The sequence below is a fragment of the Hyperolius riggenbachi genome, chromosome 11, assembly GCF_040937935.1.
Source record: "Hyperolius riggenbachi isolate aHypRig1 chromosome 11, aHypRig1.pri, whole genome shotgun sequence".
NCBI lineage: Eukaryota > Metazoa > Chordata > Amphibia > Anura > Hyperoliidae > Hyperolius > Hyperolius riggenbachi.
This window is the reverse complement of record NC_090656.1, coordinates 58,687,621-58,708,770: the sequence shown is the minus strand read 5'-3', so window position 1 is coordinate 58,708,770 and position 21,150 is coordinate 58,687,621. Positions and strand designations below refer to the sequence as shown.

The window sequence follows — 21,150 nt, the reverse complement described above, 5'->3', positions numbered from 1 at the left end:
ATGCGGGCAAACATGTCAGTACAAAATAAATGCAATGCGGGCAAACATGTCAGTACAAAATAAACGCAATGCGGGCAAACATGTCAGTACAAAATAAATGCAATGCGGGCAAACATGTCAGTACAAAATAAACACAATGCGGGCAAACATGTCAGTACAAAATAACCGCAATCCGGGCAAACATTTCACCAGAAAATAAAGGCAATGCGGGCAAACATTTCACCAGAAAATAAAGGCAATGCGGGCAAACATTTCACCAGAAAATAAACGCAGTGCGGCAAACATTTCACCAGAAAAAAAACGCAATGCGGGCAAACATTTCACCAGAAAAAAAAACACAATGCGGGCAAACATTTCACCAGAAAAAAAACGTAATGGGAGCACATTTCACCTGGAAAAAGCATTTACTCACCTGGCAGAAGTCTCCGGCCTCTGGCGCGCTGCTCCCGGGACCACCTTCCTCCTCCTGCAGAGTTCCGCGCTGACAGGGTAAGATGGCGCCCGAAGCCCCGTACTGGAGACACAAATAGTCTCCAGTACAGGGCTTCGGCAGCCATCTTGCCGTAGCCCTGCTCGCCTGCCGGTGTCAAAACACCGGAAGACTAAGAAGGCTGGAGCGGGGCTGCGGGCAATGAACTGGCACGGCGTCTATAGACGCCGCTGCCAGTTCATGAGGATAGAGTGGCCAGAGTCCCGAGGCCGGGACGTCCCGCTACTAAAAGCAGGACGTTTCCCGGGACCTCATGCTGCCTGGGACAGCGGACCCGAATGCGGGACGCGTCCCGGGCAATCCGGGACGTCTGGTCACTCTAGTTTCTGTGTCTTTTTTTATAAACGCAGCAGTGGGCTCACCCGGCTCAGGCCCTTACGAATTATTTAGTCAGTGTTTGCCCATTGTAAATTCTTTCTTCTCCCTGATTTACCTTCTGAAATTTATCACAGGTGGCGACATCTTTAGTTGATCTCTGTGGGCTGGATAGTGTACTGATACTGTAGGGGGGTCGGGGGAAAATGAGCTGAACTTACCCGGGGCTTCTAATGGTCCCCCGCAGACATCCTGTGTTGGCGCAGCCACTCCCCAATGCTCCGGCCCCGCCTCCAGTTCACTTCTGGAATTTCTGACTTTAAAGTCAGAAAACCACTGCGCCTGCGTTGCCGTGTCCTCGCTCCCGCTGATGTCACCAGGAGTGTACTGCGCAGACACAGACCATACTGGGCCTGCGCTGTGCGCTCTTGATGACATCAGCGGGATCGAGGACACGGCAACGCAGGCGCAGTGGTTTTCTGACTTTAAAGTCAGAAATTCCAGAAGTGAACCGGAGGCGGGGCCGGAGCATCGGTGAGCGGCTGCGTGGGCACAGGATGTCTGCGGGGGACCATTAAAAGCCCCGGGTAAGTTCAGCTCATTTTCCCCTGACCCCCCTACAGTATCCCTTTAAGGGCTCTATCTCTGACACAGGAGACCTGGGTTTGAATCTCTGCTCCTCCTGTTGGAATCTTCTGTGCAGGCACTTGCGAGCACACATCATTGGGAGCATACTGTGACTGCATAGTGCTACTGCCTACTGAGCGCACCCTAGTCCACCAGGTGAAAAGCACAATATAAATGAGAATTCCGCATAATAAAATGCCTAGGCTAAGCCTAAGGGCCCGTTTCCACTTGTGCGGTGCGGAATTCCCCGCTGATGAAATCGCATGTGGGTGCGATTCCGCATGCGTATTTTACCGCAATTTCGCATTCGATTTCACATAGGTTAGTATTTATGCGATTTTAACCATGTCACTGCCTGTGTGATTTAACATTAGTGTCTATGCGAAATCGCATGCAAAATCGCGGTAAAATACACATGCCAAAACCGCATGTGATTTCCCTATTAAATACATTTGTGGCGATTCGCATAGTGGTGTGTGGGGTGCGAATTCTGAGAGCTCTTCCGTGCAGATTTCTCCCGCACAGAAAAACGCTCAGGATTACTGACAAGTGGAAACAGGGCCATCCACTTATATTGGCTAATGGCTATGCGAATCCGCATGCGGATTCGCGGTAGTGGAAACGGGCCCTTAGTGGGAGAGCAGAAATACAGTATATAGCTATTTCTAATTCTGAAACCAGGATATTTAGGCCTCTTTCACACCAAGACGTTGCGTTTTAGGGGACGTTAAGTCGCATAACGTGCCCCTAACGCAACGCATGGTGGTGTTGAAGTTGGACGTCAGATTGAGCCGCGTTATGCAGCTCTTGGTGCACTGTTTTCGTTCTATCTATACTGATATACAGCCGCTCCAGGATAATGATGGGAAGTCTGGATCTTTTCAAGGATTCGATGATTCGAATCGGATCATTGAAAAGTTCCGGATCTTTGAACCAAATCATTTGAATCATTTTACTAGGGAAGCAGACTGGGGGTGAAATAACTAGCAGGACAGGACTTTCCCTGCACTGTACATTCTGTATGTTCTTGTTTCTTCCAGACAGACATCCACTGTGAACCGAATCGTTCATTGTGATGATCCGGATGATTCGACTCACAAAAACAATCCGGATCAAATGCACGATTCATTCATGATCCGGACAACACTGTGAGTCCACCACAGTGCAGTGAATATTAATTAGCCATGTGGCTAGTCACTGAGCATGTGCAAGCAGTCTAACGCAGCTAAAGCCCCGTATAACGCACTGCATGCTGCACTTCCATTCAACGTGTAGCGTTACAATGTAACGCAAGGTGGGTACTCTGAACAGCACATTGATTTTTCAATACTGTGAGTTGGGCTGCGTTACAGGCTGCTGTAACGTGGGACTTTAACGTCCCACTGTGAAAGCAGCCTTAATAAAAGTGTGTATCCTAAATAATTTCTACATTCTACTCTATGCTGTTAAAGTCAAACATCTGATCTTCATGCTTGTTCAGGGTCTATGACCAAAAGTGTTAGAGGCAGAGGATCAGCAGGACTGCCAGGCAATCTGCATTGTTTAACCACTTAAGGACCACAGGCTTTACACCCCCCAGTGACCAGGCTATTTTTTACAAATTAGGCCACTGCAGCTTTAAGGGCTCGCTGCAGGGCCGTACAACTCAGCACACAAGTGATTCCCCCTACCAAATGACAGCCGATCGCTCCTGTGGATCCCAGTGGGACAGCCATGTCTGGGCTATCCCCAGTACAGCACTGCCATAGATCACAGCGCTGTGCAGTGTAAATAGACGGCGGTTTCGCAACAGTCTTCTAGCGGAGATCGCCGCTGGGAGACTGATGACAGAGCGAAACATTCAAGTGGAGATGCGCATGCATCGGTGCGCACAATCTCCTGCAAAACCCCGCCACAGGACTTCCCGTCAATTAGCGTTGAGCGGTCCTGGGGTGCCGCCGCGTACACACCAATTTGGAGTAGTCGTTTAGTAGTTAAAAGGAAAAAATATGGCAGCCTCCATATGTCTCTCACTTCCGTAGTCCTTTAAGTTCATCCTGCTTGCTGGCACTTTGTGTACCACAATACTGGTGAACCTGCAGGCTGTCAGAGCAGTCCCATGTCCGCTATGTAGTGGTAAGTAGAGGTATGAGAGGCCTTGTGAATCTGCGGAGAGGGATGATGATGTGGGAACACGCAGGGAGTAGCAGGAGGGGGGAGCATCAGCCGCTCTCTATACTTCCTCCAGCGTGCAAATTGTGCCTGAATTATTAATGTCCGCTGCAGAAAGCCGGCCTTCTGTCTCCTGCAGACGTTGAAACGTGCGGAGAGCTGGGAGAGAAGCCTGCAGAAGCCAGCCACACCGCGCCACACGCCTTACGCCAGCTTACTCTGCCAGCATTTCACTGCCAGCATTCTCACCTACATCTGCCACCCAGTCCCCCCTCCCCCCCCCCCAGGAGGGGCTCAGTGATGGGGGGCGCCATTGTGCACCTCCGCCTCCTCCTCCGTGACACCTGGTGGGGCAGCAGGGCTTAATGCATAATAAATATCCTTATTAATGGACTGATGGAGGGAGATCCTGCATAATTCATCACAAATCCCTGCCAGGGAGGGCACTGCCATTTTTTTACTATTGTTAACCTTCATTATTTGTTACAAATATTTCTATTGGTGCTTTAGGTCCAACGGGGGAAAATCGCTTTACAAATGTTTCGTTGTTGAATTCGACACATTTTTCAAACACCGGATAGTCCTGTTATACATTCAAACATGGCTGTGTTGTTGAAGTCCCCTTTTACACTTATACGCTTTTTTTGCGGTGCGTTACCGTTTCTGCACGCAGGATAATGCAACAGCAATAAAAGTCTATGGGGCCCAGTACATTTACCGCGTCATGTCATGTTTACGGCGTGCCGGAAGCTTCCAATTCACCCCCGACCTGCTGCAAATTCAACAGTGCGTTATCGTGCGACTTCCACGGCAAAATGCATTGAAAGGGACTCCGAGCTCATAAAAAAAATGAAAGTTGTACTCACCTGGGGCTTTCTCCAGCCCAGTGCTGGTCGGGAGGTCCCACACCGGCGTCCTGGCTCTTCTCCTTCTCCCCGCTCCGGAATGGCTGACAGGCCGCAGCCCGGGCGACACTCGCCCGAGTGTCGGGCTGCTCCTTCCGCGTATGACGCGGATTACGTCACACGCCGGCCGCCTCGCGTCATCACGGCGGCCGGCGTGATGACGCGAGGCGGCCGGCGTGTGACGTAATCCGCGTCATACGCGGAAGGAGCAGCCCGACACTCGGGCGAGTGTCGCCCGGGCTGCGGCCTGTCAGCCATTCCGGAGCGGGGAGAAGGAGAAGAGCCAGGACGCCGGTGTGGGACCTCCCGACCAGCACTGGGCTGGAGAAAGCCCCAGGTGAGTACAACTTTCATTTTTTTTATGAGCTCGGAGACACTTGAAGTCAATGTGCAATGCAGGAAATGTAAAAATGTTGGTGGCGGTGTGGCGCACATGCATAGAACAACGCAAATACGATGGGGAAGCTGGGAATCCCAGTGACGTACTTCCTGTACGTTACTAAGCGAGGGGTGGCGAAGGGCGTGCTGGGGACACATGCGAGCAGCGTCCGTTGTATGGGGGGGGGGGACGGGGACGGTGTGCTATGCATATTGCCCTTTTGGCACACTCTGCCGCAGGGTCATATGAAGTTGTTTTAGGCGTTGCGATGCGAGGGGGCGGAGCATCACACCGCAACACTCTCCTTATAAAACCGGCTTAAAGTATATCTTTCTTTAGAGGGCCGCAGAGCAAGCCATTGCTGCTTCCCTTGGCTTGTGCCGTGTCTGGCTGCAGCAGCTGAGGGCGGTGAATGCGCGTCCTTCCGCTGCTCCTGTATAAGAGGCGATACAGTGCTGACAAATGTGTATCTCTCTCATCTCTGAAGTTGGATGAAAATTTGGCTCACATGGGCAATGAAGGTTTATTCATTGTATATTAAGTGGAACTGAACATGCGTCAAGCCTGGGGCCCACTGCAAGTAGTACATAATAATGGCACCGCCACATGAGTTGGGCAGTGGGTGGTGCTGCCAAAAGTAAAATACAGACAATTTAAATTACCAGTATTTTACTATTCACTACTGAGCCCTAAAATCGCTAGTGCAATGAATCCTTATGCAATAGGTCATATCAGCACGTTTCGTCTGCTTTCCTCTCAGCAAAGCGCTGCATGTACAATTTTTAGGGCGTTTTTGCTACATTGGAAAGTATAGGAAAAGTGCAAAACGCTCACAAAATCGATTTGTGCGGCGATTGCGTTCACGCTTTTAAGAATAAATACATTGTATTTATTCTTTTCCGGGTCAAAGAGTTCACGGTACTTATCCGTTAACCGGGCGCGTCCTCTAGGTGGCGACAAAACTCCACCAGAGTTACATCTTTCCCTACTATCCATGTCGGCCTGGAGGGGGAATAGTAATTAGCGCCACCTGCCGGATGCGCCCGGCTAACGGATAAGTACCGAGTTCACTTCCTGACTTGCGTCATGAAGTGAAAAAATTAGAATCGCTCTGCAAAAGTGCTTTGAAAAGCGCAGTACACAAAATCGTACCGCCCAGGTAAGCGCCAGAAGGGGGAAAAAAATTCACACAAAATCGCAAAATGCTGGCATTTGCAATTTCGATTTTAGATGTGAACAAAGCCTTACTGTTGTCATCAAGTAATGAATATAACCTGAGTCATGAAAGAGTTAAAGGAGCGATGCTGACGAACACTCAAAGCTGCTGTCTCAGACAATATCGAGGAGCGCAGCCAATAAGATCTTCTTTAATAAATTATGAATACAGTATTTAAATCTCAGTACCGTTGATGCTGCTCAATACAATCAGTATGCAATGATGGGCTTCATTTGGTCTGGATTCAAATCAGAAATCCAAACTCCCAGCAGCACTTATTAAAAAAAGGAATTTTGCCCTGGAAATCAGTGGAGTTAGCGCTCTTGCCTTGCAGTGCTAGTGTCCCTGGTTCAGGTGTGGCTCAGGACACTACCTGCATGGAAGTTGTATGTCCTCTTCATTCTGAGCCTCAGGGGAAGGATTAGCCATGGGGGAAGGGGGAAGATTTCCACCCAGGCCGCCTCTAATTTAATGATTTAGGGCTGGTGCAGGGCTTGCTGCATTCTGGTATTTGTAAGGCAATGTGAAACACTAGGATGGCTGACAGAGGCAAATAAAAGTGCAATAACAGAGCAATTAAAAGGTGGGTAAGCTAGTAAATGTACGCAGTAAAGTGCAGAGCAAGGGCTTGCCTGGAGTGTCCATAGAAAAAGAACTGTCTGCTCTCTCACAATCATGGCTCCCAACTGTCCCTCTTTTGACGGGACAGTCCCTCTTTGGACACGAGTGTGTGTATGTGTGTGTGGGGGGCTTTAGGCCTTGGGGAATTAAGGTGGCCATACACAGGGCTGTGGAGTCGGAGTCGGGGCAATTTTGGGTGCCTGGAGTCGGAGTTGGGAAAAATGCACCGACTCCGACTCCTAATGAATTTAAACTGTAATTAAAATAGAAAATATGATAAAATGTTCTATTTCTCAGATAATAGTCATCATAAATAATTTATATATACAGTAATAGCTGTGCTTAGTCCACAAAAATGAAACAAACCAATCAAAAATAGTTACTTGTCCTGCTTCAATAAAGCAGTCCCCGTATTTTTAAAGTCAGATATACACATCTGATTGTGACTGTATATATGATATGTACACAGGAATCTCTTATATATACTAAATAACATCTATGCTTAAAGAATAAAGCCTGATGTGTAGCTGTGTCTCTAATAGAGATGGTCAATGAGATGGAAATAATTCTGTGTTGATTCTGATTTATGCAAATATATGCACTCTCTTTGCTCATGAAATCAAATAATTTGATGTTGTTAAAATTTGGTTTGGTGACTACGAATTAAATGGTACCTGAGAAGGATGAAAAGAAAAGTTTTATACATACCTGGGGCTTCCTCCAGCCCCCTTCAGGCTAATCAGTCCCTTGCTGTCCACCTCCACCACCTGGATCTTCTGCTAGGAGTCCAGGTAATTCAGCCAGTCAGCGCTGTCCGGCCGCATGCCGCTTCCACAGCCAGGAGCGTTCTGCACCTGCGCAATAGTGCTGCACAGGTGTAGTATGCTCCCAGCGGCGGAGTGTGTGCATGCGCACTACGCCAGACTGACTCAAGTACCTGGACTCATAGCAGAAGATCCAGGTGGCGGAGGAGGACAGCGAGGGACTGATTAGCCTGAAGGGGGCTGGAGGAAGCCCCAGGTATGTATAAAACTTTTATTTCATCTGTCTCAGGTTTACTTTGTTACACAGTAGTACTATACTCTACATATGCTCTCCCCACAGAGCTGCAGGGAATCCACTGAGAATGTTGTGCACATTGAACACAGAGGTGTTGTCTATCACCCATAAACCTTGTTCAGATTGTGCATGAAGAATGTGTAATAGAAGAAGAATCTCCTCATTCCCCTGCATAGTACCTGCACATCACTCTTACATGTACCCACAGTTACATTGCCTAGGGCCTGATAGATGTTCTGTGTTCTGGTCTGTACCTTTTACAAGTACTCTTACCAAGGACTAGTTTTATTCTATGACTAAAGGGAATAAATATGGCAGTCTCCATATCCTTCTCACTTCAGTTGTCTTGTAAAATTCCTAAGCGTTGGCAGTTAAGAGACGAATTTCATTTTACATACTTTCAATCAACAAGATTGTAATATGCAAATTAGAGGAGTCGGAGTCGGTGGAATCATAAACTGAGGAGTCGGAGTCGGTGGATTTTGGTACCGACTCCACAGCCCTGGCCATACATCTGTCGGCTCGGCGATCAACTGTTTTGATAATTACCATCCATGTGGATGAAAATCGGTGACACCACAAGTATGCCCAATCAATGATTTTACTGATTTTGGGCGGAAATTGGTTGAATCTGAGATGCTGGGAAATCTCAGGCTGATGTGGTCGATTGGGTACGCAGCGGTAACAGCGGGCGATAATCACGGACAGGAACCCCTGGTTGTCGTCCCTCCAAATGTATTATGTGACCCCCGGTGTCTTTGCATTTATACTTTACCTGTCACGCTTCCCCTCAAGTGTCCATGCTGTATTTCCGCATTGACGCCGCACGTGACTACCAGCATACAGAACGTGGGGGGAATGTGTAATGGCATTTGGGCTGAGGCTGCCATGAACACGGGCCTCTAGTTTGTGTTTTCCCCCCAGGGAGAAATGTCCCAGTCCTCCCCTGCTGAGCCTTACTGTGCTAGTGTCCCTGGTTCAGGTGTGGCCCAGGACCTGCATAGAAGCTGTATGTCCTCTCCGTGTTTGCATAGCTTTCTTCACTCCTCCGATATTTATTTATGTAAGTAATTATATAGCGCCGACATATTACGCAGCGCTGTCAATGCTGCTAAGTTAAAGAACTGTAATAAAAATAACGTAATTAATAACATTGCTTTTTTTTTTTACCATATTCATTTTGTAAATTATTTAGTCAAGTGTTTTCTGACTGTAAAATCTCTCCTCGCCCTGATTCACATTCTGAAATTCATCACAGGTGGCAAAATGTTTAATCCGGTCAGATGATCTCTACGGAATGTTTGTTTACTGAGAATTCTGAAGCCAGGGAAAATAATGCCTGGTCTCCCCAGAATGTTTTGGGAAGAGAATTCTGCATAGCCAAACAGCCTAGGCTAAACATCACTGGGAGGGCGGGACTACATACCAATATACAGCAATATACAGATTTAGAAAGTGCCTGAAACAGGACCAGAAAATTATAGCAAAAATGGATAGCCTGAATAATTTACTGAATTCTACTATATGGCCTGGTGCACACCAAAAAACGCTAGCAGATCCGCAAAATGCTAGCAGATTTTGAAACGCTTTTTCTTATTTTTCTGTAGCGTTTCAGCTAGGATTTTGCGGTTTTGGGAAGCGATTTTGGTGTAGTAGATTTCATGTATTGTTACAGTATAGTTGTTACTGAACAGCTACTGTAACAAAAAACGCCTGGGAAACCGCTCTGAAGTGCCGTTTTTCAGAGCGGTTTGCGTTTTTCCTATACTTAACATTGAGGCAGAAACGCATCCGCAATCCAAAATCTGCAGCAGCCCCGGAGTATGCGTTTCTGCAAAACGCCTCCCGCTCTGGTGTGCACCAGCCCATTGAAATACATTACCCTAGCGGATCCGCACCCGCAAGCGGATCGCAAACCGCAGCCGAACCGCTCTGGTGTGCACTAGGCCTAAGTCAATATAGCTACGTACACACTTGCAATAATAATCTTTAGGAATAACAGATTAACGAGCGATCACCGACTGAAATGCCGATCTCTTATGCTGGGTACACATGTTGAGATTTCACGCTCGATTCGCAGGATCGAACGGTATGATTCGATTATTTCAAACATGCTCGATTGGATTTCGATCGTTTTTTTCATGTTAAGTATGCAAAATCGACAGCAAAAACGATCGAAATCCAATCATCGAGAATGTTTGAAATAATCGAACCGAGCCGGAAATCTCAACGTGTGTACCCAGCATTAAAGGAACGACTTCATATAACAAATATGACTGGCTTTGTAGTAAAGTGATCGATCAGTTTGGAGTATAGCAAGTGCATACAGGAGTGACGTCAGAGTTTGTCAGGTGATGGATTCTGCGCATACCAATCATCTAACGATATCCTTACACACTGTTGGAAATAATCAATCTTTGTTCAATCAGTTCTGGTAATATGGTTTATCTTGTCTGTCGTTGGCCTTTAGTTTGAAGGATTGTTAGTCAAATTTTTTTAACACAATTATCTAGAGGTCGGTTGTTTTGTAGTTGTTTCAAACGACTATAGTCTAAAGTGTGTATGCAGCTTTAATTGGCCCCTCCCACTTCAAAACAAAATGGCCTGAAAGAATGATAGGGATAGTAGACTATTGAAAGCATTGGATTGTGTTCCTGCTTTGGAAGATATCAGAGCTACATACATTAATGATACCTTATGTGACTACAATATCAGCTCTCTGTGTGACAGTTACTGCCTCAGCCTTAGGCCGGGTTCACATTAGGACGCATCCGTCTGTACGCTTGCGTTCCGCTCCGTGAGCGGAGCGGTAATGCAAGGTCCCGACATGTCGGGAACGTTCGCTCCAATAAGCGGAAAGCAGGGAATGGAACGGAGCAATGTGAACTTTCCCATAGGGAAAGCATTGCTGCGGCTGCTGGCTGAAAGCAGCCTAGTGTGAACCGAGCCTTAAGGCTGGTGCACACCAGAGCGGCTCTGGGGCATTTTTAAAAATGCTAGAGGTTTGAAAACTGCTTGGGTAATGTATTGCAATGGGCTGCTTGCACACCGGAGCGGTTCGTTTCTTCCACGAACGCAAACTTGGGGGCTGCAGCATTTTTAAGATTTTTGAGGCGTTTCTGCCTCAATGTTAAAGTATAGGAAAGTGGAAAACCGCTCTGAAAAAAGCTAGATCAGAGTGGTTTTCCAGGCATTTTTGTTACAGTAGCTGTTCAGTGACAGCTTTAGGCCCAGTGCACACCGAGCGGTTTTTGGAGCGATCCGCCGGCCGCATCCGCCTCTAAAAACGCTTGTCTAATGTATTGCATTGGGATGGTGCACACCGGCGGTTTGCGGTTTTTGCCAAGCCGCAAACGCGCCTCCTGCTGTGCGTTTGCGGTTTTCGGAAGCGTTTCGTCCTCAATGTAAAGTATAGGAAAAACGCGAACCGCTCTGAAAAACGCTAGTTCAGAGCGGTTTGCCAGGCATTTTTGTTTTACAGTAGCTGTTCAGTAACAGCTTTTACTGTAACAATATGTGTAATCTGCTACACAAAAACGCACGCAAAACCGATAGGTATGTTTAGAAAACCTCTCTAAACATACCTAGAATCGCTCTGAAATCAGCTCCCAAAACCGCTAGCGTATTGCGGATCTGCTAGCGGTTTTGGTGTGCACTGGGCCACACTGTAACAATATATGAAATCTACTACACAAAAACACTCCAAAAAACGCTAGGCATGTTTAGAAAACCTCTCTAACCATGCCTAGAATCGCTCTGAAAATCTGCTTCAAAAACCTCTAGCGTTTTGCGGATCTGCTAGAGGTTTTTGGTGTGCACTGGCTCTCAGGCCTGGTGCACACCAAAAACCGCTAGCAGATCCGCAAAATGCTAGCAGATTTTGAAAAGCTTTTTCTTCTTTTTCTGTAGCCTTTCAACTAGCATTTTGCAGTTTTGTGAAGCATTTTTGGTGTAGTAGATTTCATGTATTGTTACAGGAAAGCTGTTACTGAACAGCTACTGTAACAAAAAACGCCTGGCAAACCGCTCTGAAGTGCCGTTTTTCAGAGCGGTTTGCGTTTTTCCTATACTTAACATTGAGGCAGAAACGTCTCCGCAATCCAAAATCTGCAGCAGCCCGGGAGTATGCGTTTCTGCAAAACGCCTCCCGCTCTGGTGTGCACCAGCCCATTGAAATACATTACCGCAGCCGCAGGCGGATCGCAAAACGCAGCCGAACCGCTCTGGTGTGCACTAGGCCTCACTCCACATAGAGTTTTCAGCAATAATAACACCAGTCTAGGGTCCTTTAAATAAGGCCCTGTAGTGACATATAGTAGAATGGAGTAACTGATTCAGGATACCCACTTGTATGGTAATTATCCTGGTTTCAGTATCAGAAACACTTCCCATATCTATATATTGCTGTATATTGGTATATAGCTCCACCCTACCAGTGATGCTTAGCCTCGGCTGCTTAGCTATGTGGAATTCTCCTAGAACATTCTGGGTAACCAGGCATTATTTTCACTGGCTTCTCACTAAACAAACATTCTGCAGAGCTGCACCTGACAGGACTGAAGATGTTGCCAACTGTGATAAATTTCAGAATGTAAATCAGGGTGAGGAAAGATTTTACAATGGGCAAACACTAAATAACTGTCAACCCTTGCCCACAGAGATACGGATATCTGCCAGCACGTTTTTCAGCACGGACATGACCCATAGACCAGCAATCTATCAGTGATTGATATAATGCATAAAGATGGTCACTACAATGGTCGAGCAGACTTATTTTACTTTGCTTTCCTGTATTTGTCTGGCAGCACTGCTTTACATGTTATAGTGTTCTGAGATTGATAATTCTATTATACATTCATTGTTTATGTATCATTCAGTTTTGTCCTCCCACTTCACCCTTTCATGTATGGCCTCCTACTTGCAGGACGTCCCACTCCAGGGCGAAGGCAGATGCAGCAGCTACAGCGGCTCTGAAGGCACAAGAGGAAGCGCAGATAGCCAGGATTGCTGCCAAAGAATTCTCTCCATCCTTCCAGCACCGGGAAAATGGTCAGTGTCCCTATATAACAAACTAACTTGTAGCAGCTTTCACCATCTGCAAGGGTGGAGACTGTGTGGGCTGGGCTTAGTACAGCTGGAGACTGTGTGGGCTGGGCTTAGTACAGCTGGAGACTGTGTGGGCTGGGCTTAGTACAGCTGGAGACTGTGTGGGCTGAGCTTAGTACAGCTGGAGACCGCATGGGTTGGGCTTAGTACAGCTGGAGACTGCGTGGGCTGGGCTTAGTACAGCTGGAGACTGTGTGGGCTGGGCTTAGTACAGCTGGAGACTGTGTGGGCTGGGCTTAGTACAGCTGGAGACTGTGTGGGCTGAGCTTAGTACAGCTGGAGACTGTGTGGGCTGAGCTTAGTACAGCTGGAGACCGCATGGGCTGGGCTTAGTACAGCTGGAGACTGTGTGGGCTGGGCTTAGTACAGCTGGAGACTGTGTGGGCTGGGCTTAGTACAGCTGGAGACTGTGTGGGCTGAGCTTAGTACAGCTGGAGACCGCATGGGCTGGGCTTAGTACAGCTGGAGACTGCGTGGGCTGGGCTCACATGAGGTGAACTACAATGGAGACTTGACAGAGTTTACTACAAAGCCTGCATGCAGCGAATTAGAATAACATGATCAGTTACAACGCAGTACTGTGAACAGGCCCATAGAATTGTATGGGCAGTGAGTTAACATGCAGAATTATTCTGCAACGCAAATGAGCGCTGTAAACTAGCCCTAATAGTTCAATATTTGTATTTAAGGGAGATTACATTGCATTAAAAAAAACTATCCTCATTTGCACGAGACAGTAAAAATAGTAAACTTAGATTTTTTCTGGTGTAGTGGTTAGCTCTCTCGCCTTGCAGCACTGGGTCCCTGGTTCGAATCCCAGCCAGGGCACTATCTGCAAAGAGTTTGTATGTTCTCTCCATGTCTGCGTGGGTTTCCTTTGGGTACTCTGGTTTCCTCCCACATTCCAAAAACATACGGATAAGTTAATTGGCTCCCCCTAAAATTGGCCCTAGACTACAGTACTTACACTACATAATATAGACATATGGTAATGGTAGGAATTAGATTGTGAGCTCGTTTGAGGGACAGTTAGTGACAAGACAATATATATATACACTGTACAGCGCTGCGTAATATGTCGGCGCTATATAAATACTAAATAATAATAATAATAATTTTTACCTTTTAAAGCCAAAAAAAGGCTTGGGCCATATCAGAACGCAAAACTGACATTTTTAGTTGCAGTTTTGCCAGGTCATTAAAACGGGTCCTGTATTATTAGGGTAAAGCGAGCGTAACGCTAACTCCCTGCACAATTTTCCAGACAAGCAGATGTGTTTCCTGTAGATACCCAGTGTTCTCCCCAGAATTTTTTTCCAGCCGGTTGGCATGAAAAAGTAGCCGGGTGGAGCAAGATGAGAGAATGCAGGGCCGGTGCTTCTGTGCCCAACTCTGCTTACAGCATAGGAGGAGGTGCGCCAATGACAGCTGGGTGCTCTCCAAAACTATAAAACAGCCTGGGGAGAACACTGCCACCTATAGTGGAAACACATCGGTTTCGGATCCCAAGCGACTCCCAAAGGACCATTGAAATGGACTTTTCAGTGCCAGCTCCTGCTGCTACCTCAATATTTGGTTTAGATGTGAACCAAACCGAATGTTCTATTTAGGATAAGCAGTATAGATACAGTTGTTTATCTCACCAGTTTGTTATCACTTCAGGTTTTCTTTAAAATGTTAGGACATCTGACGGTCACAGCCGACGACTGTTTCGTCACTACTGTTTTTGTACAATACATGTAATTTCCTCATTGAAAATCACTGCCAAAAAATGCTGCTGTAGAGGATTGATACTTACCTGGGCGCAGCCATGCTGTGAGTACGACAGGCGTGGCTGTACAGGCCCGCTCGTGCACAGTGAAGAGCACGTTGGCAAACTTCAAGAGTACCCCGGGCAGAGCGGTGGTCTGGAGGAGGACATGAGAGGCTACCCTCTTCATAAGTAAGTATCTGTTAGGCCACAATCTGCTTTGCGCAGGGGCGTAGCAATAGGGGTTGCAGAGGTTGCGACCGCATCGGGGCCCTTGGGCAAGAGGGGCCCCAAAAGCCCTCCCTCAACTACAGTATTAGCTCTCTATTGGTCCTGTACTCATAACAATCACTTCTATAGATACATTGAATTGTGGTTATCATTAACAGACTGCTCCCCATCCCCTTCTTGCACCTCTGACACTGTAGTTGCCTTTGGTAGGTTTTGGTGCGCCGTATCAATTGTTATATATAGAGTGCTTGGGGGGGCCCCATTGTAAAACTTGCATCGGGGCCCACAGCTCCTTAGCTACGCCACTGGCTTCGCGTTTTCTTTAAAACAGTCCCCGCTTCCATGTGTTACTTCTTTATATACAGCAAAAATCGGGCCCTACTTACAAGTACACTTATCTTATAGCCTGCTTCGGGTAACCAGGATGGCTTCAATTGTGTATATAGATTTTATGGAATGTGTCACATGACCAGAATTCAGATCCCTGCATCAGTAAAATTTTTGCACTACTCATGCTGAGGAGATGCAGTTTGCTTGAAGATTTCTGAGCATACATGGTGAGCCGCTCCATCCCCCTCCCGCCCGGCGCTGGCAGCTGAGCATCGGACAAAAGACGCTGCGTAAGTCTGAGGTAATCCTGATACTAGGGGGAAGGGGCAGACCAGGAAGCAATTAGACAGCATGTCCCCAGAGCCAGGGCTCCACCGCAGTGACTGCTGCGTCCACCATCAATGCAGCCCATCTCTGAGTGATCTTCTTACACCAGCCCATTAATAAACCCCAGTGGGGCCTGACTTCACAGCACAGAGAGCCTAATGCAACACGCTGCCAAGGCAAAGAACATTCCAGTATAACTGGCACTTCTACTACGCTGTAATGTGCCTTAAAGGAAAGATGCAAGCTGAAAGTAAAAAAAAATTCTACTTACCCAGGGCCTCCTCCAGCCCCTGGCAGCCATTCTGTGCCCTCGCCACACCGCTGCTTTCAGCCGGTGGCCCAGGGATCCCCTCCGGTGCAGATGTCAACCTCACCAGGTCAGCATCTACTGCGCCTGTGCGAGAACCGCTCGTGGTTACGCTCACATGGTCTGGAGTGTTCTGCGCAGGCGCAGAACTATTGTTTCTGTGCAGTACACTCCAGGCCACGCGACCATCCACACCGGAGGAGATCCCTGGGCCACCGGGGATTTCATATTTGTTATATGAGATTGTTCATTTAAGAGATTGGCATTCCAGTCAGCAATCGCTCGTTAATCTGTTATTCCTAACGATCATTATCACAAGTGTCTATATAAGCCTAGTACGCACCTTCAATTATGATTGGCCAATCACTGGGCAATTTTACTACCGCCATGTAGTATGAGGGTTTACCTACACAATCTGTTCATAGTATTCAATATCTGTTGGCCTTCAGCCTACATGGAGGTGGTAACGTTGGTCAGTGTTTGGCCAATCGTAATTGAAAGTGTGTACCAACCAGGCTTTAGAGGCATTGTTTAAAAGGAAATAATAGGTCAGCCTCCAAATTTCTCTCACTTGTGTGCTTTACCACCTCCAAGTAGGATGAGGGTCAACAGATACTGGATACTATGAACAGGTAGTTTAGGTAAACCTTCATAGTATGACGGCGAGTGAACAAAGAGAAACTGAGCCAGGACGGCTGCAGAGGGCTGGGAGTAGCTCCAGGTAAGTGAAACTCTTTTTTTAAAACCTATTTCAGGTTCACTTTCAAGAGAGACTGAAGCGAGTCAAACAGCATTTGATTATTGTAAAACACCTTACATAGTGCTAAACCGCCGCATCCCCGCGGCAAAACGAGGGGTTTATACCCCCCCAAATCCCCTCTCCTTTGTCCGTGGAGCGCTTCCTGCTTGAGGCAGAGCTTATGGCTGTAGCTCTGCCTCTTAGCGCGTCAATCCCGGCTGATCGCCGCCTCTCCCCCGCCCCTCTCAATCTGCTTTCACAGAGAGTGGCGGGGGAGTGGCGGAGATCCGCCGGTAGATTGACGCGCATTGAGGCAGAGCTGCAGCTCATAGCTCTGCCTCCATGAGCAGCAAAATCCACGACCAATAAAGTCGTGGATTTTGCAGGGGGGATTTGGGAGCTATAAACCCCTTGTTTTTCCGCGGGATAGCGGCGGTTTAGCACTATGTAAGGTGCTTTACAATAATCAAATGCGGTTTCACTCACTTCAGAGTCTCTTTAATATACTGGAATGTCATTCCCATTGCTAAAGCCTGGTACACACTTTCAATTTTGATTGGCCAATCACTGACCAATTTTACCACCTCCATGTAGAATGAGGGTCAACAGACATTAAATACTATGTGCAGATAGTGTAGGTAAACCCTCATGGTTACTACATGGAGGTGGTAAAATTGGTCAGTGATTGGCCAATCATGATTGAAAGTGTGTACCAGGCTTAACAGTAGTAGGAAGTAGCTCATCGTCATCACTAACCCATACCTTTATACTTACTGATGCTGAAGGGAAACAGAAAAAAATGAGTCATCAGTGATCACTAGTCCTTGCTCCCATACTCTGTGTTGGAAGAAGTGTTGGGAATATCTGCACAGAGAAGAAAAATGTCTAGAACTGACAACCTGGGAGTGTATCAGAAATTGTCATACTCGAGCTGACTTGTGTCACATGTGCTCAGGGCCGGCCTTAGGTTTCACAGCGCCCTGAGCGAAACCTGATTTTTGTGCCCCCCCCCCCTTCATCCTCTTCCCACGCACATATACACACACACAGGCCTATATGCAATTCACCCTTTTCTCCTGAGATATCTCCTAGGACAGGGGTTCCCAACCTTCTTGACGTTGTGACACATCATGCCAAATGCTCAGATCTCCATGACACATCACATATGTATAATGGAAAAAATACTACTAATAACCATGAATGGATGGAAAGAGTGCATTATCCTGAATACACTTAAAAATTAAGGCTAGAGCCTTTCAGGAATATTAATAAAAACAATCAGTGGGACAGTTATTTAGAATGATAGCACAGCACTGACAATTTGCACCACGCTTTATAGCTGCAGTGCGCCCCCCCAAAAAAAACACCCTCAGACTCAGTATAGGTAGGTAGCCAGGTATAGGTGCCTCCAGTATAGGATCTCATGTGTAGGTGCCCCCAGTACAGGAAGTCAGTTGAAGGTCTCCATCCCCCTCCCATAGGTAGCCAGGCGTAGGTGCCTCCAGTATAGGTAGCCAGGTGTTGGAGCCCTCAGTAAAGGTAGCCAGCTATAGGTGCCCTCAGTATAGGCAACCAGCTATAGGCGCCCCCTTGGAAGCTGGCGCCCTGAGCGACTGCTCCGGTCGCTCATATCAAAGGCCGGCTATGCATGTGCTCACCCACTTTCCTCTATATCTGGATAAAGAATATCACAGGGGCCAAAAAAAAAAAAAACGGTAAACAATACCAGGCATTATTTCTGTATACTTATACTGGTGCTCAGCCCAGAATCCTGGACACTTACTTTACGATACCCGTTTACTATACCCAAAGTTCTACTACATTCCAGTCTACTAAACCAAGATTATACTGTAAAAGGAATGTTAGAACACGGTGACGTAATAGAGGTAGTGCACGTACCCCATAGTCTCACATATAAACCAGATTGTTTTGTTTTTTTACAAAAACTGGCTCCATATTAAATCTCAGTTTAAAATGTGCTAATGGAAATACCTTTTCAGGATTCAGCAAGTGAGAAAGTACTACTGAGTAAAGCATTCACACAAAATTGGTAGCGTGTGATTTTTTTTCTAGTTTTTCACTGAACACAAACCCAATTTTTGAGCAATCATGATTTGTTTTTTTTTACATTTGAACTGCAATCGTTCCAAAATCGCAGAAAAGCACTGCATGCACCGCATTTCTGATCTCCACAAGTCTTGAATTCCTGGTGATCGCGGCAGTGAGATAACTGCCATATGCTGTACATTACACGAGTCATGCAGGAGTGGGTGATTTCTAGCATGTGTCTACCCTGGGCAGGTGCGGGTAACCTGCTGAGCCACATTCGTGATAGGGATCAGAGATTGTAATTATTTCCCATGAAAGAGGAATACCCAGTAAGGTCTTTCTTACACTGGCAGCCAACATGAATCACGTTGCTTCAGGGCCGCAACAATGAAAGGGTGACAATAGGCAGCTCAGCAATGGTCAGGGCTACCCTTTTCACAGGTAAGTATCTTATTTTTTTTTTGGGGGGGGGGGGGGGGGGGGTCACAATACACTTCTTCCCAGCAGAATGAATTCATTTGTAAATATCAAATTGTTAATTCTAAAGTCCTGCTCAGTATGTTGTGGTCCCCTTTACAATCTGATTAATTACGGAATTGCATTCAAGCATGCAACAGCAATACTTTTTCCACAGAGTACAAAAATAGGTGACATAATGAGCAGAGTGTGATGGTTTGCAGGGATAATTGTAGGAGGCATACCTCTTTAGCAGACAGAAGCTATGCCTTCAGTGGTAATGGTTTGTGCCATGAGTTAGCAAGTATGTGGGAGGAGTCCTAACAACAGACATCCCAACTAGGTAAGAGTCAGAGTCCTCCACTAGATCTAAAGCAGGGATGTCAAACTCAACTATAAAGTGGGACAAAATTGAACACTGGGACCAAGTCACCGGCCAACCTCAGTGTCTAGTGGCTATCTCTCTCCCCTATACAGTTCCCTGGTGTCTAGTGGTCACCTTCCCTTTTTTATATACAACTGGTGTCTAGTGCTTTCCCCTTCCTCCCCTATATGGCTTCCTTGGTAAACTATGGCTTCATCACCAATATATCTTCCTTGGTGGTCTAGAGTGAGCCAAACATAATGCAAAGTGGGGAAACCACTTGTGGGTCAAATTTGTTGACTGCGGGCCAGTGGTCTGGAGTTTGACATGTATGGACTAAAGGGAAATCTGGCCTTGTGTACTGGTGTACAGGGGCGTAACTAGACTCAATAGGGCCTCCCTGCAAAAATGATAGCATGAGGCCCCCTTGGTCCCTGAACCCCATGCGGCTCACATGATCGGTAGTCGGCGAATGGCAGCAGAAAGTGTTCTGCTGTGAAGCAGCGCCTGGAAACAGGAAAAAATTACATATGCGCCTGCACGCGGTTTTGTGCATAAATGGGGAGGTTTATTTGCCTATTGGCTGCACTTGCGCTTGGGGAGAGGGAGGTAGAGGGGCCCCCAAAGCCTCTGGGCCCCCATGCTATTACAGGGGTCGCAGGAGTGATCACTACGCCCATGCCAGTGTACTTGAAAATAGTTCTTGAGAAAATATCTTCTGACGTTATGTAAGCCTACAATATGTATTATCAATCCATAACATTTCATTGTATTTCCTCTTTGATCAGGGCTCAAATGCCAGAGGCCAAAACACCAACACTCCAGTGATGACATCGAGGTCATCTCAGCGGGAACCCCACCGCAACAGGACAGTCCGGAACTGTACCGGAAGGGGACCACCCCATCTGATGTGACTCCAGATGACAGCCCAATGAGGAGCCCTCTATGCAGCCCACCTTCTACCCCACCTCTGGCACAGCCAGCACCTAAGACTAGGAATAAGAGTGCCCACTTCTCCCGGCAGTTGTCAGTGGATGAGGATCGGGGAGGAGACATCCAGATGTTGCTGGAGAGCCGAGGTGGGGACTATGTTAGACCCAACAGCTGGAGTGAAGTTGGTGGGGGTAGAGTAGTCATAGCAGCGGGCAATCCATTAGGCCCCTGTTCTATTCCGGAAGACCTTGTGATGAAGAGCACTGGCCACAAGCACCAAGTCTCCAACCACAAGCCGAGAGAACGCTGGGTCGATTCCTCCAACACGGTATCATGGGCTTCCCATCGGACACACAACCACAGCCCCGGCAGTAACAAACTGCTGGAGGTGGATGAGGAGAAGCTCAGCAACTATGAGATGGAGATGAAGCCCCTGAAGAGAATGGATTCTTATATGCAAGAGATACACACCCAAAAAAGACACTACAGCAAACCCGCCTCCCGGAACCCGCCTGAGGGCCACCATCCCGAGGACCGCATGTACAGCGTTCAGAGACTGAGATCCAAACCTCAGAACAAAGAGAACTTCCGGCCGGCAGCCCCCACTGAGCCCACCGTGCAGAAACTGGATACTCTGCGGTTCGGGGAGAAGGGCGAGTCTCGGCTTCTGCGTCGGGATTTGACCCTTTCCCCGCCACAGAAATCTTTACCTGTTGCACTAGAATCTGATGAGGAAAGTCCAGTGGAGCTCAAACCCACGGTAAGGACCCTAATACTTTTTAAATTAATCTCAAT

At 47.2% G+C, this 21,150-nt stretch overlaps 1 protein-coding gene across 1 annotated transcript in view; it reads left to right on the top strand.

The window, feature by feature from the left end:
- JPH3 (junctophilin 3) overlaps nucleotides 1-21,150 on the top strand; it is a 183,160-nt gene that overhangs the window by 136,835 nt on the left and 25,175 nt on the right. Inside the window, exons 3-4 of the mRNA XM_068260160.1 lie at nucleotides 12,688-12,812; nucleotides 20,211-21,115. Coding sequence (XP_068116261.1) covers nucleotides 12,688-12,812; nucleotides 20,211-21,115 — 1,030 coding nt within the window. The remainder of the gene's footprint in view (nucleotides 1-12,687; nucleotides 12,813-20,210; nucleotides 21,116-21,150) is intronic.